The sequence below is a fragment of the Ptychodera flava genome, chromosome 14 (assembly GCF_041260155.1).
Source record: "Ptychodera flava strain L36383 chromosome 14, AS_Pfla_20210202, whole genome shotgun sequence".
NCBI classification, from domain to species: Eukaryota; Metazoa; Hemichordata; class Enteropneusta; family Ptychoderidae; genus Ptychodera; species Ptychodera flava.
The window spans coordinates 18,934,801-18,957,544 of NC_091941.1; the positions used below are offsets into that span (position 1 = coordinate 18,934,801).

A 22,744-nucleotide genomic window follows, 5' to 3' on the forward strand; every position below is an offset into this window, starting at 1 on the left:
TGAACGCCGTCGCAGTAGTTTATTTATTTTTTTAGTTTGAAAATTAAGTTCTGCAAGAAAAACACCCCTCCATCTGTAATGGTATCTGCATTATGACTTCCGATTTCGACTGGTATTTCCTAGCAGGCTACAATGATCATGTCTTCAACTGTTCAAGAAACAACACTGAATCTCATCCAGTACTTTGAAAACATGTACCGCTCTGCTGTCTCTTTTATCGGTTAAATCAGAGCGGGTGATACAAATCTGTTCTGGCTAGCAAAGCATTGCCCATCAATAATGGTGCGAGTGGCAGTTATCGGCTGCGGTCTGATGGGTATCAAAATTGCCGGTAAGCGAAATCCTCACTAACTCTTCGCATGACGTCGCTGATGATGCCGAGTAAAACATTCTCTGATACGGTTTCATTTACACAACACAGTACACACCGGTATATATCAATGAGAGCTTCCAAAGCTAATTATTCATAAGTATTTACGGCCCTGATACAGCTTTTGTAGGCTTGTCAGGGGTGAGCGGATCGAAATGCAACTGCTCATATGCCAGGGGCGCTCGCGCGTAAACCCTACTTGCAGCTCAATCACCATGCCAACATGGCAATATTGTACCATGATGACTTGTGCAACATTTGTCTATTAACAGGGCGTATGTCGAATTTTAAGTGCTACATTTTGTCATGTTTATTTTGGGTGGTTTATGTCAATATGGACCCAAGTTTACACCAGTCATGTACACTGTGTCTGCAAACAGTTAATATTATTAATAAGAAAATAATATTTTAAAAATCAATATAATTATTTATTTCATTACCTCTTTATCAATACCAGGGAATTTTGTGATTTCATCCCCAAGGTTATTAATAAAGTAACCGATTATCCAGTATTGTGGCCCAGGATATCTTCTACATCTACAAATTCACTGGCATTGCCAAAACTATAAAATAATAGCAATTTTAATAATGTACCCCATCCCAGCCCATAATGGACTCATGCAAACATTGCACTCCATAATATACTCGTATATTATGTCGCATAAAGTTCACTGTCATCCATTATGGGCGGCGAGGGGGTACATTCTTCCTTAAATATTATTTACCCTCGGACTATATCAGAAGGTGACATCTACCCTACAGATGGCTTTGTCATGTCTGTCCTTTATGACTTGGCAAGTAGTTTTCAGTGTGCCCTCTAACAAACGTGTCTTTCTGAAAGCTTTGCATCGATTTGGCAATTTGTAGAAAATTCTTTGCATAAGCCCTATATCTTTACATGTAAAGAAAATTTTGCTTGCGTCACAGGCAATTTGTTCGCATCATGGCACGTCATATTGGCTTAGAGGGCACACTGGTAATTTTCTAATCAATCCTGTCAAGAGAAGAAGCTTGTGCCCTGATTACATACAGAGATGATGTTATTAATAGTATTCGTCTTTCATAATTATCAATTTCAATAGTATTTTCTTAATGATGAAGGTTCACATATGGTTTAAGGTTTTCAGATTCAAATTCTGTTTCTGATACCAGTTATTCTTACAATTTCACCAACAATTTTGGTTACAATAAGTATTGGTAGATTTTAGTCGTGGCTTGACCGTGATATTTTAATTTGAATCGATTCAGTTGCACTTTTTAATGAAGGTACGTGTGGATGTACATGTAATTTGAATCACCATTGAAGGATTTTTCTATCAAATTAGTTTTATTCAAGGCTTGCAAATACCAATGCTTTGATGAAGTGGAATAAATGAGACCTAAATAGGATAATCAGTGCACGGCCAACTCTATCAGATTTGCTACTAATATGTTGACTTCTGTCAATGGTGTCATGTTATACATCACACACTGTCAGATTTTTTCATTCAAAGAGGCAGAAAGACCAATGATACAAAGCTTGACACATTTAAATGGACGTACATAACCGTGAAGAGAAACACACATTGTTTATGTTTCAGGGGATATGGCATATCATGGCCACCGAGTGAAAATATATGACCAAAATCCGGCAGCGTTGGATGCGTTCCATGCCAATCTGGAAGATGACAAAGAGGAGCTGAAAAGCGAAGGCCTCATGACTCATCCAAATTTTCTTGTGAGTATCGTTTGTTCATTAATTTAATATTCATCGTATCATCATATGGGCTAAGTTGCTGCAGTAGGTTATTCCGATACTCACTGGAATTTAGACTTACATACTTGAACTATGACTGTCGTTACTACAATACTGTGCATATGTTTACACGGACAGTCAAGGGATCAATTGTGCCATAATCACACCAACAGCAGTCAATATAAAAGCACTACTCAGAGTATTGAACTGTGACTCTTGTAGACATGGGACATATATGATACGACCAAAAATCCTTGACACCGATATATGAATGAATGGACAATAACGAAAATCAAAGATTGCTATGTTTTTGTGTCAGCTCTTATCTACAAATGCATAATTGACCCCGTGATCTTTCTTGAAGTGTAGGTTTGTATGTTATCACTGTGGCTTTGCAAAATTAGCTTGACTTATTGGTATCAACATTTCAAAACTTTTTAGGCAACATTTGTAATCAGTTACTGGCTACTAGAGTATCGTATCTTAGGGATGGACCATTAGACCTTGGGATGGGGGGGTGGTCACAATGAAATTGTGAAAATTTTTTTTTTACTATTGTAAATTTCTGAAATTTTTTTTTTCAATTGAGATTAGCTGTGCAAATTTTTTTTTTCAGAGTAAATTTTCAGATTTATATTTTTTTTTTAGTTCGTCGTGGTCTGAAGATAAAGAGGGCAAAGATGTGGTGCAAGCACCACAAGCGGCCACACAAGTGGTCAGGGGGGGGAGGTCAGGAGAGGTGTCCCCTGCTGCTGTTGGAGCTTTTGAAAAATAGAGATTAAAATGGTGTTATTTGGTGGCACTTTTTGCGGGGGGAGGTCAGGAGGGGGTGTTCCCCTCCTGCCGTTGGAGCTTTTGAAAAATAGAGATTAAAATGGTGTTATTTGGTGGCACTTGGGGAGTATTTTTGTGGGGAGTGGTCAGGAGGGGGTGTCCCCCTCCTGCTGTTGGAGCTTTGAAAATGGAGATTAAAATGGTGTTATTTGGTGGCACTGGGGAGTATATTTGCGGGGGAGGTCAGGAGGGGGGTCCCCCCTCCTGCTGTTGGAGCTTTTGAAAAATAGAGATAAAAATGGTGTTATTTGGTGGCACTCTGGAGCATTTTTTTCAGATTACGCATCTTCCTCTGAAACATGGTCTTCTTGCTCCTCAGTAGCTTCCTATAGTTTTGAAAATTGACTATTTTGGTTTCCTGGCTTCCTTTCTACTGCGTGGTGAAATGCCTACATTCACCCCACCAAACATCATGCATATCTCATGATTTACAATTGATTTTGACAAGCTGAGAAGCTAAAATAAGCTAAATAATATAATTAAATTTGCATATTTGTGTTTTTAGAGCAATTGTTGCCCTTTTTGATCAAATATCTATTTCTCTGTAGCAGCATGTCCAAATTGATTGAATGTGTATAGATGTGTTGAAATTTCAATATTTGTCTTTTTAGGGCAATTTATGCCATTCATGGTCAAAAAATCTGTATTCTCTGAAAGCGCTTGTCCAATTTCTTTGAAATTTGCTACACAAAAACGATTATTCATGCAGATTTAATCAGTATTTGCTATCGAGAAACTTTCAAAGTTCAACCCTTTTGTGTGTTTTTGTGTTGGGATTTGTTGGATAGATGGCATTCTACGTAGTGTATTGTTGAATGTTAAAACATGTGTTGCTGTTGTTTTTTGAGGCTGTTTTTTGAGAAAAAAGAATTGAAAATGCCTTTTAAAAGCAAAAATACATAATGACTTGATATGTTGTTTTATCATTATTGATGTGTTTCTACTTGTTCACCCATTCTTGCATTCATCATTGCAATAAAATGCTGTGAAAAAAATGAAACTGATGTGGCCTGCATCTGTTTACCTTGATCTTAAAAGGCAAATACAACTTTCTGTCTTGACAACCATACCATAGTTTCAATGTTTTACCCAGTGTACTGCTTGGTTTGTACGCAGGAAACAAGTAGGAAACAGGCTCTGTAATTTCATAATTTTCAAGTGATCAGAATACAAAAGTCCTGAAAAGATAAGATAATCACAACTTCCAGTATAAGGGATACAGTCACTCTAAATGTATAAATTAAAATTAAAATGTGCCGGGTGGATGTACTAAAAATACAGAAAGTTGCTTTCTGTCGGTAAAATCTAAAAAAAATTCAAAATTTTAAAGACTTTTGCAGATTTTTTTTTTATGCCTTTGTCTTCTTATTTATTTTTTAGCTCCGCTGTCAGCGACGCGGAGCTTATCAAATAGGTTGATTTTCCGTCGTCGTCCGTCGTCGTCCGTCGTCGTCCGTCGTCGTCCGTCAACAATTGCCTTCTCCTCTGAAACCGCAAGTCCAATTGCTTTGAAATTTTATATGCAGTTCACTTGGGGTGACCTCACTTAAGTTTGTTCAAATTGTGGTGATATTTGCATATTTGTATTTTTGGGGCATTTTCTGCTGTTTTTGGTAAAAAAATCTTCTTCTCTGAAACCGCTTGTCAGATTGCTTTTAAATTTTATATGCAGTTTACTTAGGGTGACTACAGTCAGATTTGTTCAAATCGTGGTGAAATTAGCATATTTGTATTTTTTAAGGCAATTTTTGTCATTTTTGGTAAAAAAATCTTTAAAAATCTTCTTCTTCAAAACTACAAGTCAGATAGCTTTGATATTTGGTACATATGTCCCTAGGGATGATCTATTTTAGATTTGTTCAAATTGTGCAGAAATATGCAAATTTGCATTTTAAGACAATTTTTGCCATTTTTGGTCAAAAAATGTTTTTTTTTCAAAAAGAACTGGTCTGATAGTTTTGAAATTTGGTATACAGGTTTCTATAGATTAACTTAGTAATATATATTGAATTTCTGATGAAATCTGTAATTTTGTATTTTTGGGGCAATTTTTGCCATTTTTGGTCAAAAATTGTGTATTTCCAAAACTGCTCATCTGATAGTTTTGAAATTTGGTATACAGGTTCCTACAGATAAACTTAATGATATTTATTGAAATTATGATGAAATCTGCAATTTTGTAATTTTGGGTTAATTTTTTCCATTTTTGGTCAAAAAATGTGTATTTCCAAAACTACTCATCTGATAGCTTTGCAATTTGGTATACAGGTTCCTACAGATCACCTTAATGATATTTATTTAAATCATGATGAAATCAGTAATTTTTGTAATTTTGGGGCAATTTTTGCCATATTTGGTCAAAAAGTGTGTTTCTCAAAAAGTACTGTTCTGATAGCTTTGAAATTTGGTATACAGGTTTCTACAGATGAGCTAAGTAATATATTGAATTTCTGATGAAATCTGTCATTTTGTATTTTTGGGGCAATGTTGCCATTTTTGGTCAGAAAATTTCATTCTCAAAAAACTACTCATCGGATAGCTTTGGTTGACATGTTCTTAGGGATGATCCGATGTGATATATTCAAAGTATGATGAAATTGTGTATTTTTGCAGCTTATTTTAGCCACTTTTTTTCTGGCCATTGCATTGAGCTATCAAAGATTTCCACCTTCTTCATCAACATGTGTCAAAATAGTTATTCTCTACATAACACAGCGGAGCTATATCGGCCGCTAGGTCGCTTGTTTTTTATTTTGCAAACTAGTTTGAAGATTTTTTTTTTCCTAGCTTTCTGCTCTGAATTTTTTTTTTTCTGTTTTTGACCAACCCCCCCTCCCAAGATCTAATGGTCCGTCCCTTACAGGAGGAGTTTGCTGTATGGGTCACAGAATATTAGACTTGGCACCAGCAAATACAGCGCTTGTCATTTGACTTTAGAGTTTCAATGTTTGGCACACACAGATAATCTGAAAGGTGCAACTTGTATTACTCAGAGACACAACATCAAAGGATTGTTGATTGCTACACACACTCTCTTTTTATGCAAAATGTTACAGGAAAATGCTGTAGCAGAACTTTTGTCTCTCAAAAGAGTGACAGTAATCTTTTCCAATTCAGGCGTGTGATAGGTTAACTTCACAATCTCTGTCAGCCTCACCGGAAGGCTCTGCCATTTTAACATGACAGGGTATTATTTGTAAAGACAAGTCATTTTTAATGGGAATATTAAAGTAGTCGCTAAAATTCAAGCTAGTCCCTGTGAAAATGATCAAAGAAGCATGATTTCCATATAATATTATAATGTGAAAATAAGTGAACATGCGGTTTTGCCCGTCTGACTTCAATGGTGCCAACCTCCTCATACTGAGTATTCAATGTCCATCAAAACTTTGTAAACTACCAACTTTGCTGTTTTACAGCAATGGCACAGATTGACCTCATTGCCATAAAACATGAGACTTTTCAAAGTCCAAATGTATATAGAGAAAAATGTAGGCAATTCTACATGAATGATTTGGATTCATATTATCATGATCTTGACAACATCATTGGTACTAATATTCCATCCCTTGTTCGTGTCACAGTCGATTGTGGCTGGGTACATGCAAACACCCCTCTGACATCAGAGGGGCATTCACCATGCATGTATCCACAGGTAGTCTATGGCCTCTCCTTGATTTTTGTGTACACTGCTCTCCCTCCCCAACCTTCGGGGACAGCATGCAAAGCGTACACTGAAACCGAGGAGAGGTCTCAGACTGAACCATAAACGCTAGTGACTGTGTCCCGTCTCTTCTATTTAGTGAACTATTAATCGCCGGAGATAACTGCTGATCACCATTCCATGGATGAATGTTCTTCCCTGTGTATTTCCATAGTTTTTAATCAATTACACCAAGGTGATATAAGAAGACATGACAATAAACCGTTGGTCTATTTTTTCTGTTCAGACAAATGACAGCCAGGACCGACAGTTGTGGCCATTAGTGCACCCCTCAAATTTGTAATGCAACAGCACTGTGTGGCATTCTCTGAGTAAGACTAAAATGAAAACATGTCGAATGTCTTTGACTAAATTGTTGCTTTGTAGTTTAGTATTCAGTGTGTTGAGCTTTAAACCTTGGCTATGCCCAACAATATCTTTGTGTGATTCGAAAATGAAGCTCGGAAGTCAAGTGATGAGCGCTGTAAGTGTGTGCTGTATATTGTAAAACTACTTCAAAATCATGGCCAGTCTTTCCTGAAAAGTCAACATTATACGCAAGAAAATTTTGTTGCAAAATTACATTTACCATTTAATGACACTGATGTGGTAACTGTCTCACAAAAAGTGAATTTTACTATTTATGTAACATTTAGAGGCAAATTGGCCAATATTAAGATTCCTTATGAAAGCTGTCTAGAAATTTACCGTGTTTTATTTCAGTCAGAGAGGTACGAAAGAGATACCAGTAGTCATTCAGAAATAGAAATTGCGTGATAAAATGTTATTGAAGGCTGGCTCACAAATCCTAGACAGATAAGCTCCCATCAATCCAATCATAATCCAGAAACCTGCCTGCATTGATGTAGGAAAAGTCCAATCTAATATTTGAAATGGTTGTTCAATACCACTGACATGGCTTCTGTTTGAACAACAAAATGTATGCAGATTTAATCCCAAAAATCCAGCCTTCATCAATAGTAGATATGTGTAAATTTTAATACTTGTTCATTGTAACTGAAAATATGTGCTTTTGAAGTATCTGAAAGAGGCCACATACTGTCCCATAATGCTAAGCTTTGCATGTCCACAGATGTAACGAAAGGCACTCAACATCTCGCATTCAACTAAATCCACTGGTTCTATGGACTCTCACACACACAAACATTACATGGTACACCAAATACAAAATGGTTGCAGGCAAGGTTCAACTCACAAACAGCCAGGGCAGCCACTGACGTACGTGTTTGACGTAGCCAAAAGGGTATACACTATGAAATTGCGCAAATGCCATCTCTCTGAGACAGAGAATGATGAAAATGGATTTGAGATATTTGAGCCATTTCAGCAGACTTATAATAGATGTAGTGGCTCCTTAACATCCTGTTTCAATCAAGTTGCAAATTTCTAACACCTACCAGGTGTAGCAACATACTTGACATTTCAAATGGCCTTTTCCTTATCAAGTCTTTGTTCATTTCGTTCATTTTTTGTGTAAATCCAGGGCAGGGTACTCTGCATGAGTCGTCTTGAAGAAACCGTGAATGATGCTGAGATGATATTTGAAGCAGTCATTGATGATCTCGCCATCAAACAAGATTTATTTGAGAGTGAGTGTTGCTTCTTTTGACCGATATTACAAAAAACAAAATCCCCTTTTTAGCCTTTCCACTCACTGTTTTTTCCTCTGGTCATGATTTGTTTTCATTCTGGAAATGTCCGAGTGTTTTTCATAGCAGTCTTATAGATTTTACAGATGTATGCATGAAGTTTCCCGCATTGTGCAGATAATACACAACATTTGACTTAAAATAAAATTTCGTTATCATATCTCATTTTTACAGCTGTGGAGAACTTTCAAAAATTCTGACAGCTGATTTGCAGACTGGCAAATTGTAAAATATGATACACATACTGAAACTCAAAATTATTATAGTTGTTCATGAACAAAACCTGGTAGTTTAGCATCATCCTGGATTATTGTTGTGTTGAAATGTAAATCCAAAACTATAATTCTATCAGTTGTTTGTGGACACATAACATTTTCAACAGAAAATTATCACATACGTTGCAGTAGATTATTGGTGTGAAATATTGAAAATTGGACGAAGATTTCAGTCTCATTTTCTCACTTTCAGAAAATGCTTGATGTATACATAAAAGTTAGTGTATACATAAAAGTTTAAGAGAAAGTATAACCCTTTTTGAATATTTTTCATTGACTGGCGGTCACAAGGGATATGGTAGCTGACATCTCAATGGAAAAAGGATGATATACTTAAGTGCCCTGAATAGGAGTGAAAAGCACTGATTGGCAATAATATTTATGATAGTTTTCTTACTGAACGCCCGTTTTGTTCTGCCTGAAAAGAAAATCTTTTGGCTCCTTTGTGTTCTATTATGTCAAAACCACTTGCCATAATATATGAATGGATATCTGACGGTAAAGAGTAGAAAAAATTCACCAAAAGTCATGCATGTACAGATTATGGACATTTTGGTTAAAGCGCAGAGAGGCCTAAGTATAGATACTGTGTGTTAAAAAGCCAGAAGAATGGAGTTCAAAAGATGTCAGCATACTGTGTGAAAAACTGACATCAAATGTTAATAGCAATAGAAGAGGGGTTAGCTGCAGAGCGAGTGACGTCAGTGTTCCAGATTTTGTTTGCTCTGCCCACCTGAGGGGATATATACAGCAGTGAGTTCCTATGACTTGAATTGCATAAAAACTGTCTATATAAGCTGTATGTACACCTCTGCACTGCTTTTTATGAACAATGTTTAATGTCCTGATTACAAAGTAACAGTGTGGAGGGTCTACTCTGCGCTAATAACCATAAAAACCATAAAAATTTTCTTTTAGGGACAAAATTATGGATATCATTGCAGAGATTGTGTCAGACTTGAATACACAATAGCAGTGCCTAGCCATGGTAGTTTTATACAGCAAAGTACCTAGTAGCACAGTACACTGACATCTTTTGAACTACGTTCAGTTTAGGTTGTGCTTCGTCATCAGACGCAAGTGACTGCACCTTCAAACACAATCTCTGATGATATACATATTTCTAAGTATGGCATATATTTATGTCTATTCTCCTATGTTAGCCAAAAACACACGCTTGTATTGTTGTACAATTGATGCAAAAAGAAATCATACAATACCTGATATATGTACTCAAAGAGTTGAAATACGTTTGTTGTAAGAGGAAATTCTGAAATGATGTCAAGGTGTAAAATGTCAAGTTTACTTTTTCCACAGGGATATCCCACCTGTGTAGTCCTGAAGCTATCCTCTCCTCGAACACCTTGAGCTTGGACATGAACCAAGTGGCTGAGAGGGCAGCATATAAAGAGGTATGGAGAAAAAGTTTATTGGATTCCTTTGATTTCACTGAAAATTGGCAGTTCTCGATCCCCAGTTCTCGTACCAGTGGTTGTTGACATCGCCTGTTTGTGTGATTTTAAGCCTTTGTTCTTCTTTGAAAGTTGTGCACAGTCAGTCAGTTTGCTCAGAGATCAAGCTGATTCAAGACCTGCCCCTTTCAAGTTTCAACTCCCATACGAATGTAAGCAGATAATGTTACAAAAGGGACATGTGTGCAAAATGTTTTGGAATATGAGTAATCTTTGTATCTCTTTTAGGCTACAGAAATGTTTTGAATCAATGTGCACATTGTATATATTTTAGGGTGAAATGGGCTTGTCCATTTCAAATGAGTTTTGTGCATACATCAAAAGAATGCGTTTCCGAAAGTTTGTAAGTGTTCTGCATTATAAGATCATACCTTTTCTCAAATCAACTCATTGGTTGATAGTAAAGTCTGTTTTACTATAGCAGAGTGATTACCATTGCCAGATTTTTGCTGCTGAAGCCTTGCTCATATGTGCTGACGTTTCCCATATTGAACAATTGCTTTCTGACAAATATTCTGACTTGCTCAAGACTAACCCCAGTGACAACTTCAGGGAATGTTAAGAATTTAATCTTGTTCAGTGTCCTGCTTATTTTAGCTCAGACAGCAAAAAAATTTTCCCACAAAGAAATGTACGTTTTCCAATGCAATTGTTGAAGCAATTTTTCCTATTCAAACATCTGTTCACAATTGTTTATCTATAAATTCTCCAGCCCCATCCCCAGAAATCAAGCAATGCTGCTGCTTCTCTGCACAAGCTATGATATTTATAAAGAAAATGCCTGCTATTTCTTTCCTCCAATATTATACCAGAGAATCATGGGTCTAAGGTTCCTTCATCCAGTGTATGCCATACCAGAAGTGGAGATAACAACCACCAAACACACAACCACAAATAACGTTGAAAAGGGTAAGTCTTCTCATTGTCAGCTATTGTTGCCAGCAGTGTTGTCAGGGGTCTGTCTCAGCATCTTTCAATCACTTCATGATGAAACATGGACTTGCAAAAATGAATTCAAAAACTATCATAATTAAAAACTATCCTTACCTCTCAAAGTGTAGTTGATGTGCCATATTTACTGTCAAAATTTACTGTCAGGTTTATGTAGTGTTGACGTTCTGGCAGAAGCTATAAAACTTTGTTTTCTTTTCATAAGATTTTTCAGTGGTTAATGACACAGCTGTCAAACATTTTATGAAATAAGTGTCTTAAGGTATTTTGCACATCATTTTATTTCCAATACAGTGCGACAGTTCCTAGAAAACATGGGCAAGACACTGTTCTTTCGATCCGGAAGAGAACCTCTTATACTGTCTGACAAGCAGATTGAATCAAGAAAACTTGGTAGGTTTGAAAACCATGTAAAAGATTTTCTTATATTCACAAAGGCCATCCTTACAACATTTCATCATTGCTGATATTGTGACCTATTGAGACCAGTGCATTCACAGCACACCACAATGGAAGTTCATTTGTAGCCACTTTGTGTATGTACAGCATATTAACATTTTAATACCGCTCTTTGAAGTGATTCCATAGCTATCCTAATAACAAGTTGAGCTACCAAATTTTGAAATAGTTTGCAGTTTGCTAAGTTCAAATGCAGGGAGGCCAAACAGCAAACTGTTACAATAAGCCTTGTGATGTACAGCATATAGCATACCTTTTGTAATACACTGCTGTTGATTGTATTAACCCTTTGAGTGCTGTAATTTTTCCCACCAAAATTTCAGTGTAACATTTTACCAATTTGCTGTATTTTTTTTTTTGGTAGTTTTGGACCACAATGGCCACAACTTTTCTTTTGCTACAATTTTTGACCAAAATTTTGGGAAAAGTCTGAAAAAATTGTCTTCATCTGAAAAAAGTTGTTTGCGATATATTCCATCAAGGCAACAAAAGTTGACATTGGCACCCAAAGGGTTAATGCTATCATTGCACCCAAAGGGTTAATGCTATCAATTACTCCGATTAGAAGTGATATTCTCGCAAATTAAAAATAAATTGTACCGGTATAACCAGTCCCATGCTAAGATTCTATGGGAGAATTTGATTGGCCAGAATTTGATTGATCATTATCCAGGCTGGCATGGACTGATTTGTGCAATGACTTGAGATGTAGCAAAGACATTGTAAATACTCATAGTGGCTAGGTGTGCTGCATTGCTCTGTCCTTGTAAACAAATCATGACTTCTACGGCTGCAGTATGATCTCGCCTCCTTGGGAGCTGTAGCATTTTATGGATTCTATATAGATAACCCTGTTTCTCACCATCAGGTCATACAAATATGTAATTTACAATATACACTGTACAGTTTTATGGCGTGTTGTGATCTTTAACCTTTGACCCCATTTCTATGTCACCAGCCAGGCGAGAACAGATCCGCAGACAGAGGGGTCTGATGGGAATTCCAGATGTCCATATACCACAGCTAGGTCACATGGGCAATATAGCGCCCCCACAAGATGATGAACTGGGTAAGGAACCTTCCTTTTCAACTAAATATAAACATGTACAAACATTACGTGTCGGTACTGTAAAAATCCTCATTGACAAAAGTTCAAGTCAGAATGTACGCATCTAGTGTGTGTCAGAATAATTACCCAGTCATCATATCCAATAATTGAAATAAAAGTTTTCCGATTTTTCTTTGAAATTTTGAAATCAAGGCATCATATGTACTTGTCAGTATCAAGTTATATGACAATTTTGTTTAACTTAATGCTTCGTCATCGACAACTTCTGGTCAGTTGAGTGAATAAATCTTTGGAAAATCTTTTTAGAATATTGACAGCTGTTTCAGGAAGACAGGAAGAATGTTAGTGATATGATGAAATTATCACTTTAGAGCAGAAAACCAAATACAATTACGTAAAGCATACATATTTATGAATGTATTTACATACATGTATGTTGTGTTACGTCTTTGACTGTTCATGTCAATGTACAGAGTTTGTGTTAGTGTGTGTGTCAGCAGAATATATTATTAGAAAGACAGAATCACAGCTCCAAAGCACAAATGTACAAACAAAAGTCATTGGTTCAATATTTCTCCAGAGCTGTCAAACTCTTATACTCAGTAGTCAGTTAAAACGAGAACTGTTATGGTCTTGGTGTCAAATATACAATTTGATGGTATCTCTCTTTCCATTTCATTGTAGCCGTCATTAACGACCATGACTGTGCGATTTGCATGGATCGTCCGCGTGACTGTCTCCTCTGTCCGTGCCACCATTTGATCACTTGCATGGAATGCGCCAAATCTCTGCTGAACCGCAAGGACTTCTGTCCAATCTGCCGCAAAGACATTACGGAAATTCTACGAGTTTTCCATTCATAGAGAAAAATGAAATATTGATGTGTGGCATGGTAAATTTAGCAGGTGTATAATGTCGATGATGCCTCAACTGTACAAGCTGACTGAATTTATGACTTGTTTGACACGTGTGTGGAGAAATGAATGTATACAGAGGACATCACTAACCCCATCATTTACTATTAACCATTCTACCACCATGGTTTGTCCCAAAGTCACTGTTATCAAAGGTGAGTGTGGACCTGTCAACAGGGAATTGGGGCGGACAGGTTGAATCTACAGCTTCCCTGTGTATTATCTAGCAATGACGCATATCAATATGGCAGCATTATGATGACAGATGTTCGGAAAAGAAAATTCTGTATTTTTAGATATCACACTTGAATTTGAGAAATGTAAATAAGTCGGATCTTCAGAAAGAATTCACCCAACCATGCCTGTTTGGATAAGAATGCTTGACTGCCAGAGTAAGTGTTTCAGCTGCAGTCTCTAGGCTGAAAGAAAGTAATATTTTTGTTTTATTTATTTGTTTCTTTGGAAAAAAGATGGAAAATTAATGTTCCGATACAATGACTTGAAATCCAAAATAGTGGATTAAGACAATAAGCATAATGTTTTACTGGAGTTAACATTTCATGATGTGGAAAGGGAACAAATTGTTTCTTGTAGAAATTCTTTGTAAACACGTGTAACTGATTAAGTTACTGTGAAATACTTTATTTTCGAGGGGATCTTATTTTCGCGGATTTCGAGGGTAGCAATTTTGCGCGAAAATAAAGTCACCACGAACATTTTCCAAAGTCTTGTCATGTATACAATACACACGCTCTCATGTCACACACACACACGAAGAAAACAACAAAAAGTGTACGGACAAAAAAATCTTACTTTATTCGATTTTAAAACAGTATTGCAGCATTGAAGAGAAATATAATCTAACAATATTCAAAATTGAAAAACGCGGAATCGAAATAAAAAAATACATGGAAATGGCTTCAACTTCATGAACGTAACGTTAAGTACTGACTGTACAGTAATTTGTAAAGACTTAGGCAACAACGTACAAGTACTAGTACTGGCATAACTTAACTGTTCAGCAGAAAATTTTGACATCTAATTGTCCATTCTCAAACAAGTCCAGCCTGCACAAATCCGTTGATAACGATGTCGCGGCGAGTTGACATGATTTCATGGCACTTCATCAACCATTTCGCGTGGAGCGGCTTGATGACCGATGTACGAAGATCGATGTTGGCGCCGGCGGGGGACGTGTTCGGTGTGTCGTTTTCTTGTTGATCGAGGGATTCGGTGACTCTATCTGCATACCATGACTGGAAACAGTTCTTTAACTCTTCTTTGAATTCTTTATTTACTGCCAAATCGAGTGGCTGGAGTCGGTCAGTACAGGCTGCTGGGATGTACACTACGCTGATGTTGTTTCTCTGCAGTATACGGTGCATTTCTTTCGATCGGTGAGCTTTGTAGACGTCGAACAGACAGAGCGCACGTTGGTTTTCGTGGACACCGAGCTTGCTGCGTTGGTCTTGAATGTAAGGAATGATGACTTCTTGCACGTATCGCGTCATGGATTCTTCGTTACTCCAGTGAGACTCGGTGTGCGTGACGTCCCATGTCTCAGGAAATGTGACGGCTGGATGGCATCGGTCAGTCTTACCGCCATAGATCACTTGAGGGGGCAGTAAAAATCCCGCTTGACTGATGGCTAACAGCACGGTGATCTGACGCTTATCGTCCATACCATTGATTGTCACTTGCTCTGTGCCTCGTTCTTCCAGGGTCCATTCGCCACCGGGGACCAAACTGACCCCAGTTTGGTCCCAGTTCACTATCAATTCACTCGGAATGTTGTGCTCGGCGACAACGCTGTGAACTCGCTCGTGGAAAGCAGACTTGATCTGGTCAAAGTCACTGGGGAGGTGCTTAAAGGCAGGGGGAGCCTATAAATACCCCCTATCTCCCTGGGGATTCATAATCCAACATGAGTGGCACATGGTAACAACGTCAACGAATGCTCCCGAAAATCTGGATCTTTCAACAACCATGGTGTAAATTAAAGCACTGTTCCAACATATTACGTTTTGTGAATACTTGTGGCATCACCCTGTTGGCGAAATTCTCTCATTTTTTCCATTTTAAGTTGATTTTTTATGCCAAAACTGCTTCGATGTTGTGTTCGAAGCGTCCAACAAACAATAGATGAAAGCATTCAAACAGCTGCCAATCACGAGGGGACGCGCAAAGGTGCAAACGATCAAACATTTGTTGTGTACATCGGATCGATTACGATGTCAACAATGAACAAACGATTCTTACTACTGAAACGAAAAAACTTGACCAACGGTTACTGAACGCGCGCCTCAATGAATTCAGACACAAACGGACTACTTCATGGTTTCAAGCAGATTGCCTCTCCCTTTTTGTTCGTTGATATGTACCTGTAGGCCTATGAATGGGTGATGTGTGTGTTGACCTGCAGTACGATATTTTACGATAGATCGCTTTCGGACTGAGTATGTTGTGGCCTAGCCCTGCGTACGATGACGTGTATTCCCGGCGTTATACGGCCTCCCACCACAGCTCTGCTGATTACCATGGACAAAACCGGCAACATGCTGATCCAATTTGGACGGAGCACGAAAACCTACTTTCTAACTGTTTTCGGCCGAAATCAACTCGATTCCGATCTACATGTATGCAGCGTACCCAAACCACTCAACCGCTCACAGACTGCGAAAAAAATGCTCTCGTGACGTCCAAAACCGTTGTTTGCTCGCGATGCACGGTCAATGGCTCATGCAGTGGACGGGCATTGGATACGTTCATGCCACGATTACATGTATACAGGTGCCCATGAGCTTCATTATTTCCTGTCCGGTCGGGGCGATGAACTAAATCGTGATTGATTCATCTCTGTCGGATTTGACCAAAAAGAGACACTTGACATAGATATAGCATCAAATGTTGACCGTTCAGACTGAAACATGATAAAAGGTCTGAAGATCGCCGTGATCGGTGATGTCGTTCTTCTCTATACGTTTTTCTGAGCTAGTTTTTTACTAAATTGTTCGAGTATTAGCTGACGTTTTTTTGAAAACTTAATCAACTTTTCTTTCCCAACCAGGGCACAACATTACCTTTTTTACTTTCATGGTAACCTAGGATGAATTAAATCGCAGATTAATAGACTCTTATGTTCTTCCTCGATTGTCTGTGACTGATTTTGCTATCCCAATATCGATATTGCGTTCGCACTCGGGTGTCTTGAAACTTACGTCATTCACTAAAATAGTTTTCGGACAAACTCAAGAAATTCGACAACTACTAACGAATAATTGGCAAAATTTACAGAGACAAGCAATAATAATTATGGTCATTTTACCGTCTTTTTTACCATTTTTGCCGTCTTTTGATAAGCGGACTCGTTTGACGGAAACAGTATATAACGATCTGAGTTCCCATTTTTACCCTACCGTGCGAGTGTAGTATTCGAATGAGTGAAATCATAATCTTACGCTGTTCCGAGTGGTCTGGAGATTTTTTATAATATACAATAAATTGACCTTATCAAAATTACTCTGTTTTACATTGCTTGGATATTGATATTTTTTCCGTACGTTTTGACTGTTGATTTGAAGTCTTTTGATTCTCCATTGGCAGCAGCACATGTACGGTTACAACCGCCATGTGATGACCAGAGTCTGATTGTAAAGTTGTCGGGAAGTTGTTCAGAAGAAAAATCATTTTGTATTTAGAGGCTTCAGTTCGGGATTTTTCAAGATAAACAAATCATTATACATTTCCTACGTCTTTGAAACGGGGATTACGGTAATGTGATGAATGTGATGAAAATTTTGTGAACGTCTTTGCAATGTGTTCCCACGATGAGTGTGAACTGATTCTTTGTTAGTAAAAATCGTCAGAAATGGTCCAGTGACCGTGAAAAAATAAACACAGATGCAAAACCATTGCGAGGAAGATAGTAAGAAATTCACATTGCAATATTTGCTGTCGTATTTCTCAGCAGGAACAATAAGTTTTTACACGTTGTGTATAAGAACAGCAAGCAGGTGTTCGGCGGTCAATTGCTTCTATCATAATGATCTTGATCGCAGCTATTTGGCGAGAAGACAGCGGGCACTTATAATCTCGCAAAATTATTGATATCATGTCTTTGTGTTGAAAATTTTCGATCGGAGGCAGGTCAAATCAACAGCCGTGATATATTCGGAATCGTGTTCTCACTGGACACCGAACTACCTGCTATCAACAGTACGTTATGTACCATCGGCGGTAACACATTGGTCGTAATCTTGTCTAATTCTGCCCCGCCGTTTGTACCGTCCAGAAATTTCAAAGCTAGATTTTTTCACCCTGACATATAATACAGCGACCTTGCACACTAATGATCATTCCACTGTTTCTGTTGGGGTTTGTTGGTTTTTTAATTTGCTCCGTGGCCCCGGTAAGATTTTTTCAATACGATACACAGTTTGAAATTTTTTCAAGGTAAATTTAGTATATTCCCAGTTTGTGGGGTAAAGTTTTCTGGAGTGAAAGTTTGAGTAATTGACGCTGATAGAGTAGACGTCGAGCCCGGCACAGTTGACTGGGACCCGGTCGGTTTGGGGTCGTTAGTCCAGAAACCTGCAGCAGATCTAGTTCTGAATGATCACCGTTCGGCACTTGGGTGATTTTTTGGTCAAAGTAATGCAGTAACAATGTACGCCAGATTCTTTGTGTTGTTTTTGTCACAACCGTCATACGCGTATACGGACGGTTTTCGATTAAAAACGGTAGTAATATCCAGTGCTCGTAAATGCGTGCAAAATTTATTCAGTGACTGTTTACGCAGCAGTCGTAAATACGACTAGGATTTACCACCAGGTAACAACTGTAAACACCGCATCAACAGTCCATACGAAAATTTTGTGCTGAATCAAGGGAGATAACAATTGCGGTAGAAAAGGTCAGTCCATCATCCGTCAAGTTGTTGATCGGAAAAATCTTCACTGAGCGCCAGCTACATGAGTGGCTGTTATAGTTGTACACGTAGTTCTGTGGGCTTTCCACTGTCCCTTGTTACGAGCTATGTTCAAAGTGCGTCAAGCTACGAATATTTTCATGTACTGAGTTAGGCCTACAGACATCGGTGAAGTACCGGGTACATTGATTTTGTTCAAAACCACTGCCTGTTTGTTCCTCGTGTTGTTTTTTTGTGTCCCTAACGTCGACTGGCTCTATGTGCGTACAAACATAGCAGTCGGGATTAAGATTTCCTGGATAAATAGATTTATTCCGCCTCTGACGCAAAGATACACACTGTTTTACATGTGCCACTCCTAGGCCCTGGGATCGATTTCCATACCTTTAACTCCCTTTGTGCCCTTCCGCTTCACAAAGTTCATACGCTTCAGAAGTGACTTAGCCCAAGACTTGGTTATCTTGATAGAACCACCATACTGTTGAAGTCTGGTTCTGTCCGCGTTTTGAACGATACCTTGTGCAGCAGCCATAACAATTCTCGTGTTGATCGCCCCACCATTCAGTCGCACTTTCCGTATCCATTGCTGCACCTTGATATCTAGTTCGCGACCAAGGAGAACTGGCTGACCTCTCTGACCTTTTGGTAATGACGTCAGGGGAGACGCTGGGTTTTGTCGTTGTCTCTTACGGAAAGAATCTCTTATGCTTCGCACGGTACTTTCAGAAATGCTTCTGCCTAGCTCTTTACTGAAACTTCGAGATGTTTTCATAACACCATTTTCGATGGCTGCTTTGGCTATCTTCGCTCGCATTTCATCTGAGTAGAAGTTGTAGTCACCACGTTTACGTTTGCGAGAAGCTAAACTGGAATCGACTGCTCTGTTGGCGGCTTCGGTGACTTTAGCTTCCACGAGTGAAACTTCTTCCCGCGGATCGGGAAGACCCGGGGTCGAAGACGGCGCCACTTGCTTTAGCCAGCGTGTGAGAAGAGACATGATGTACGTTCGTCAGTGTCTCGTAGAGAAGTGAGGTAAAATTGCACGGGAAAGTCAGTTTTTAAAGGGAAACATTCTTTGATCTTTGGCGATCTCTTTTACATGCCGCTTTCTTCAGTGTCATCTTTTCAAACAATTTGTCATTGATCTCTTTTACATACCGCTTTCGTCAGTGTCATCGTTTCAATCAGTTTGTCATTGATCTGCCGCCATCAATTAGTAGTTGATGAATTCACCTTTCATAACCTTGATTGACAGCTGTCAATAAACACTGCCGCGAAAGACGTTTTCAATGCGGTAAGTGTACAATCAGGAAGTGTGAATCATTTCTTTACAAACAGGTGGATTCGGTGACAGCTCAGCATCGCCAGGGTGATTTGATAAAATAGCTACTTTGTAGCTGTCAAAACCGCATTCTTTTGTTTGACATTTTGCTTAGTACTACTGTCGGCGTAACTGCTTTTGATCTCCGCGAAAATTTGATCCCGCGAAAAAATCACAAACCATGAAAGCGCGAAAATAGAGTCCCTCGAAAGTAAAGTATTTCACAGTATTACTGATTGAACAATTTTTAAACATAATGTTTTAACAGCAGGCATCAATACTTAATCTTGCAATTATGTGTGAATCGTTTGCAATAGATAAAAATGTGTTGGAATTTTTTGAAGAAGTTTGTAATTCAATAGCCTAGAGAATTTTAAACTGTGAAGATCAAAATGTTTGTCATTTGCCTTCTTTGTAATATGAAGTAGGGAGTTGAGATACGTTCAAACAATAGTGCTTGTACAACTGGAGTAATGCATTGAGTGCTTTGCTGCTTGTTGACTCTAAAAAATGTATCAACCAGAAGGATCACAAACCTTCAAAGTGCGTTGCTGCACATAATCGTAAACAGTTATGAAACTCAAGTTCTTAGGTAGTACCATGGTAGACCCTAAAAAAAGAGTCTATGGTTGCACCCAGAAACCATCCCTTTTTGCCTGGATTTTGCCACTTCTGCCCATAATTGTGGGGTCAAATATTGACCATTTGTGTTTAAAGAAAGATATTTCTTGAAAAAAAAATGACACCATCACTCAAATCATATATCAAGCAGATTGTAGTCATATGAAGCAATGTTAACAAAGTTATGAATGAAATGCTTGGAACATCTTCTATTGATATTTCATATGGTCATCAGAACATCGTATATTTACATTCAGCTGGATTAATCCTTGCCCATGTACAATCATGAATTTTAAGTGTTGCATTCTGTCATGTTGAAATTTTTACTTGATGGGCTACTGTACTTAAATTGAGATTCAGTGTACCAGTACAAAATATAAATCTAAGGTTTTTACCAGAAAGGACCACAGAGATCAAACTACATAGGTTATGATTTCATTTACTGTAGACTTTTAAATTGATATTTTCCTTGCAGATTTTCATTGCTCTTTACATGAGCTTTTTGGTACACTCCAAAGTGCATGTTCTACCAAGATAAGCATATAAAATTGTTGCTTTTTGATTTTTGTGGAGGGACCGTACCTTATACAAGGGTTGATTGGCAGGCTACATCATCCAAACTTCTTACACAGCTCAGATATTCAGTTTCCTGCTCAGATCATGTGATTTCTGGTTTGTAGCAAATTGTATATATATGCCAGTGAATATTGACTCACACAGACGTCAAAGGTCATAAGCAGGAAGTGGGACTCCATAGATTTCCTGTGCATGCTGTGATGGCCATACTTTAGACCAACCAAACCAGTTTTAAATTCTATTGTTTGATTTGGCTTGTAACTATTGCTTATCTGTATGGGTCAATATTTGTACTACTATTGTCTTTTTGTGTGTGTTTGAATACTAGGATTATGTGACTGCTTTTCAATAATAATTTACCCCTTGTAATGTCACATTTCTACTTTTTATCCATACCATAGTGAAAATACTTGTACTGTAGGGTCTTTGAGTAAAAGAAATTCATATGTAATCAGAGCTTTAATCACACAAAATGAACATTCAACATATACAGATTATATCATTTTAATTGTATAAAATGCTGTAAACTCCAATTCATCATTGACTGTTTATTGCATATGCTCCGTTTGTTCAAGGTTGCATCTTTCCATAGGTATTCTGGAAGCAGACCGCTTCAAACGTGTGCTTCTGTATGATTAATATTTTGAAAGAAAACGCTTGTTGTTATGAACAGCTGGTTTTATAACAGTTGTGAGTGAAAAATCAGACAAGTGTATTTTTTTTGCACCTCGTCTTTTGTATATTTCCACGTTAGAAATTGTAACTTTTCAAATACATGTTTTGCATTTAGCATTTACCGACATAGTCAATTTATAGCATCTATCAATATCAACAATTTTTCTATTTTCGTTTGATTTTGTCATAACAAAATTATTTTTAGTATATTTTTAGGCCAAAAAAATGAGTCAAAACGACGAGCCGATATCGTAGCATTTTATTTGCTTGTCTGTGCCAAGACTGATCATTGTACTGATAACTTTGGCATATTCCTCTGCCTTGTTGTACATCCATGTATCCTTGTCTTCAAGGATATGTATATTTGACTGTCTGTCCATGTATGTGTTCACATGTTGATACAGACAAGGCCATAATATCCTTGAATCTTGTGCACATATCATATGAAGAAACTGGTTTTAATAAATGGCATGTTCTCAGCAGTCACAGTCTGTTTGAATTGAGCGAGAAATTTCAGTGAAGGCTGAACAAGCCGACGCAAAGACCAGTGAATTTGATACTAAAATCATCCTTCCTTTCTCTCTGTACTTGATGTGGTCAGTTTATCATGATGATATGTACACATGCCTAATTACCACAGCTGTTTCACACTCAAGAGAAATTAAAATGTATGAAACAGACAGGTATTACACTAATACAGTCTGTTACTTTCTCAAAGTACATATTTCTTGGTGATAAAACTATGCTTCATTTATTTTAACTCTGCCAAACTTGTGATCTCAGTGCTGCTTTTCAATTCATTGATGAAAATGTAATTATGTGAAATACCAATAACCAGGGGCTATTGTGTCATTGAAAATAAAAAGCTTTTAACTGTAAACTTGACTTTCTGTGCCTTCTCTCAGGCAAGTGTACATGATTGAGAATGATTAAGTGTAAAGTAGTATATCCTGATGACATTTTTAGATCAGAGTCAATTTGGAATTTTGTTGAAATTTTTCTGCGTCTGCCCTATACCAGTGCATGTGATATGTAAAGTTTCCACCATAGAGGGCATACTGGTGCAAAGAAATGTAATAGGGGTGTCTATTGATCTGCCTATGTTTTAAAATGGAGGTGGGCCAAGATGCACAGAAACTATGGAAAGGTGTAAGGAAACACGTCAAATGTTG

The 22,744-nt window shown here is 37.8% G+C and overlaps 1 protein-coding gene across 1 annotated transcript; it reads left to right on the plus strand.

Annotated features, from left to right (window-relative positions):
- Positions 1-94: 94 nt before the first annotated feature.
- Positions 95-22,452, plus strand: LOC139149638 (probable 3-hydroxybutyryl-CoA dehydrogenase). Its single transcript, XM_070721473.1, has 9 exons — positions 95-331; positions 1,951-2,087; positions 8,147-8,252; positions 9,905-9,999; positions 10,872-10,968; positions 11,305-11,403; positions 12,428-12,538; positions 13,223-14,083; positions 19,928-22,452. The coding sequence occupies exons 1-8, from the start codon at positions 280-282 to the stop codon at positions 13,399-13,401; spliced, it is 876 nt and encodes a 291-aa protein (XP_070577574.1). The 5' UTR covers positions 95-279; the 3' UTR covers positions 13,402-14,083; positions 19,928-22,452.
- The last annotated feature ends 292 nt before the right edge of the window (positions 22,453-22,744 follow it).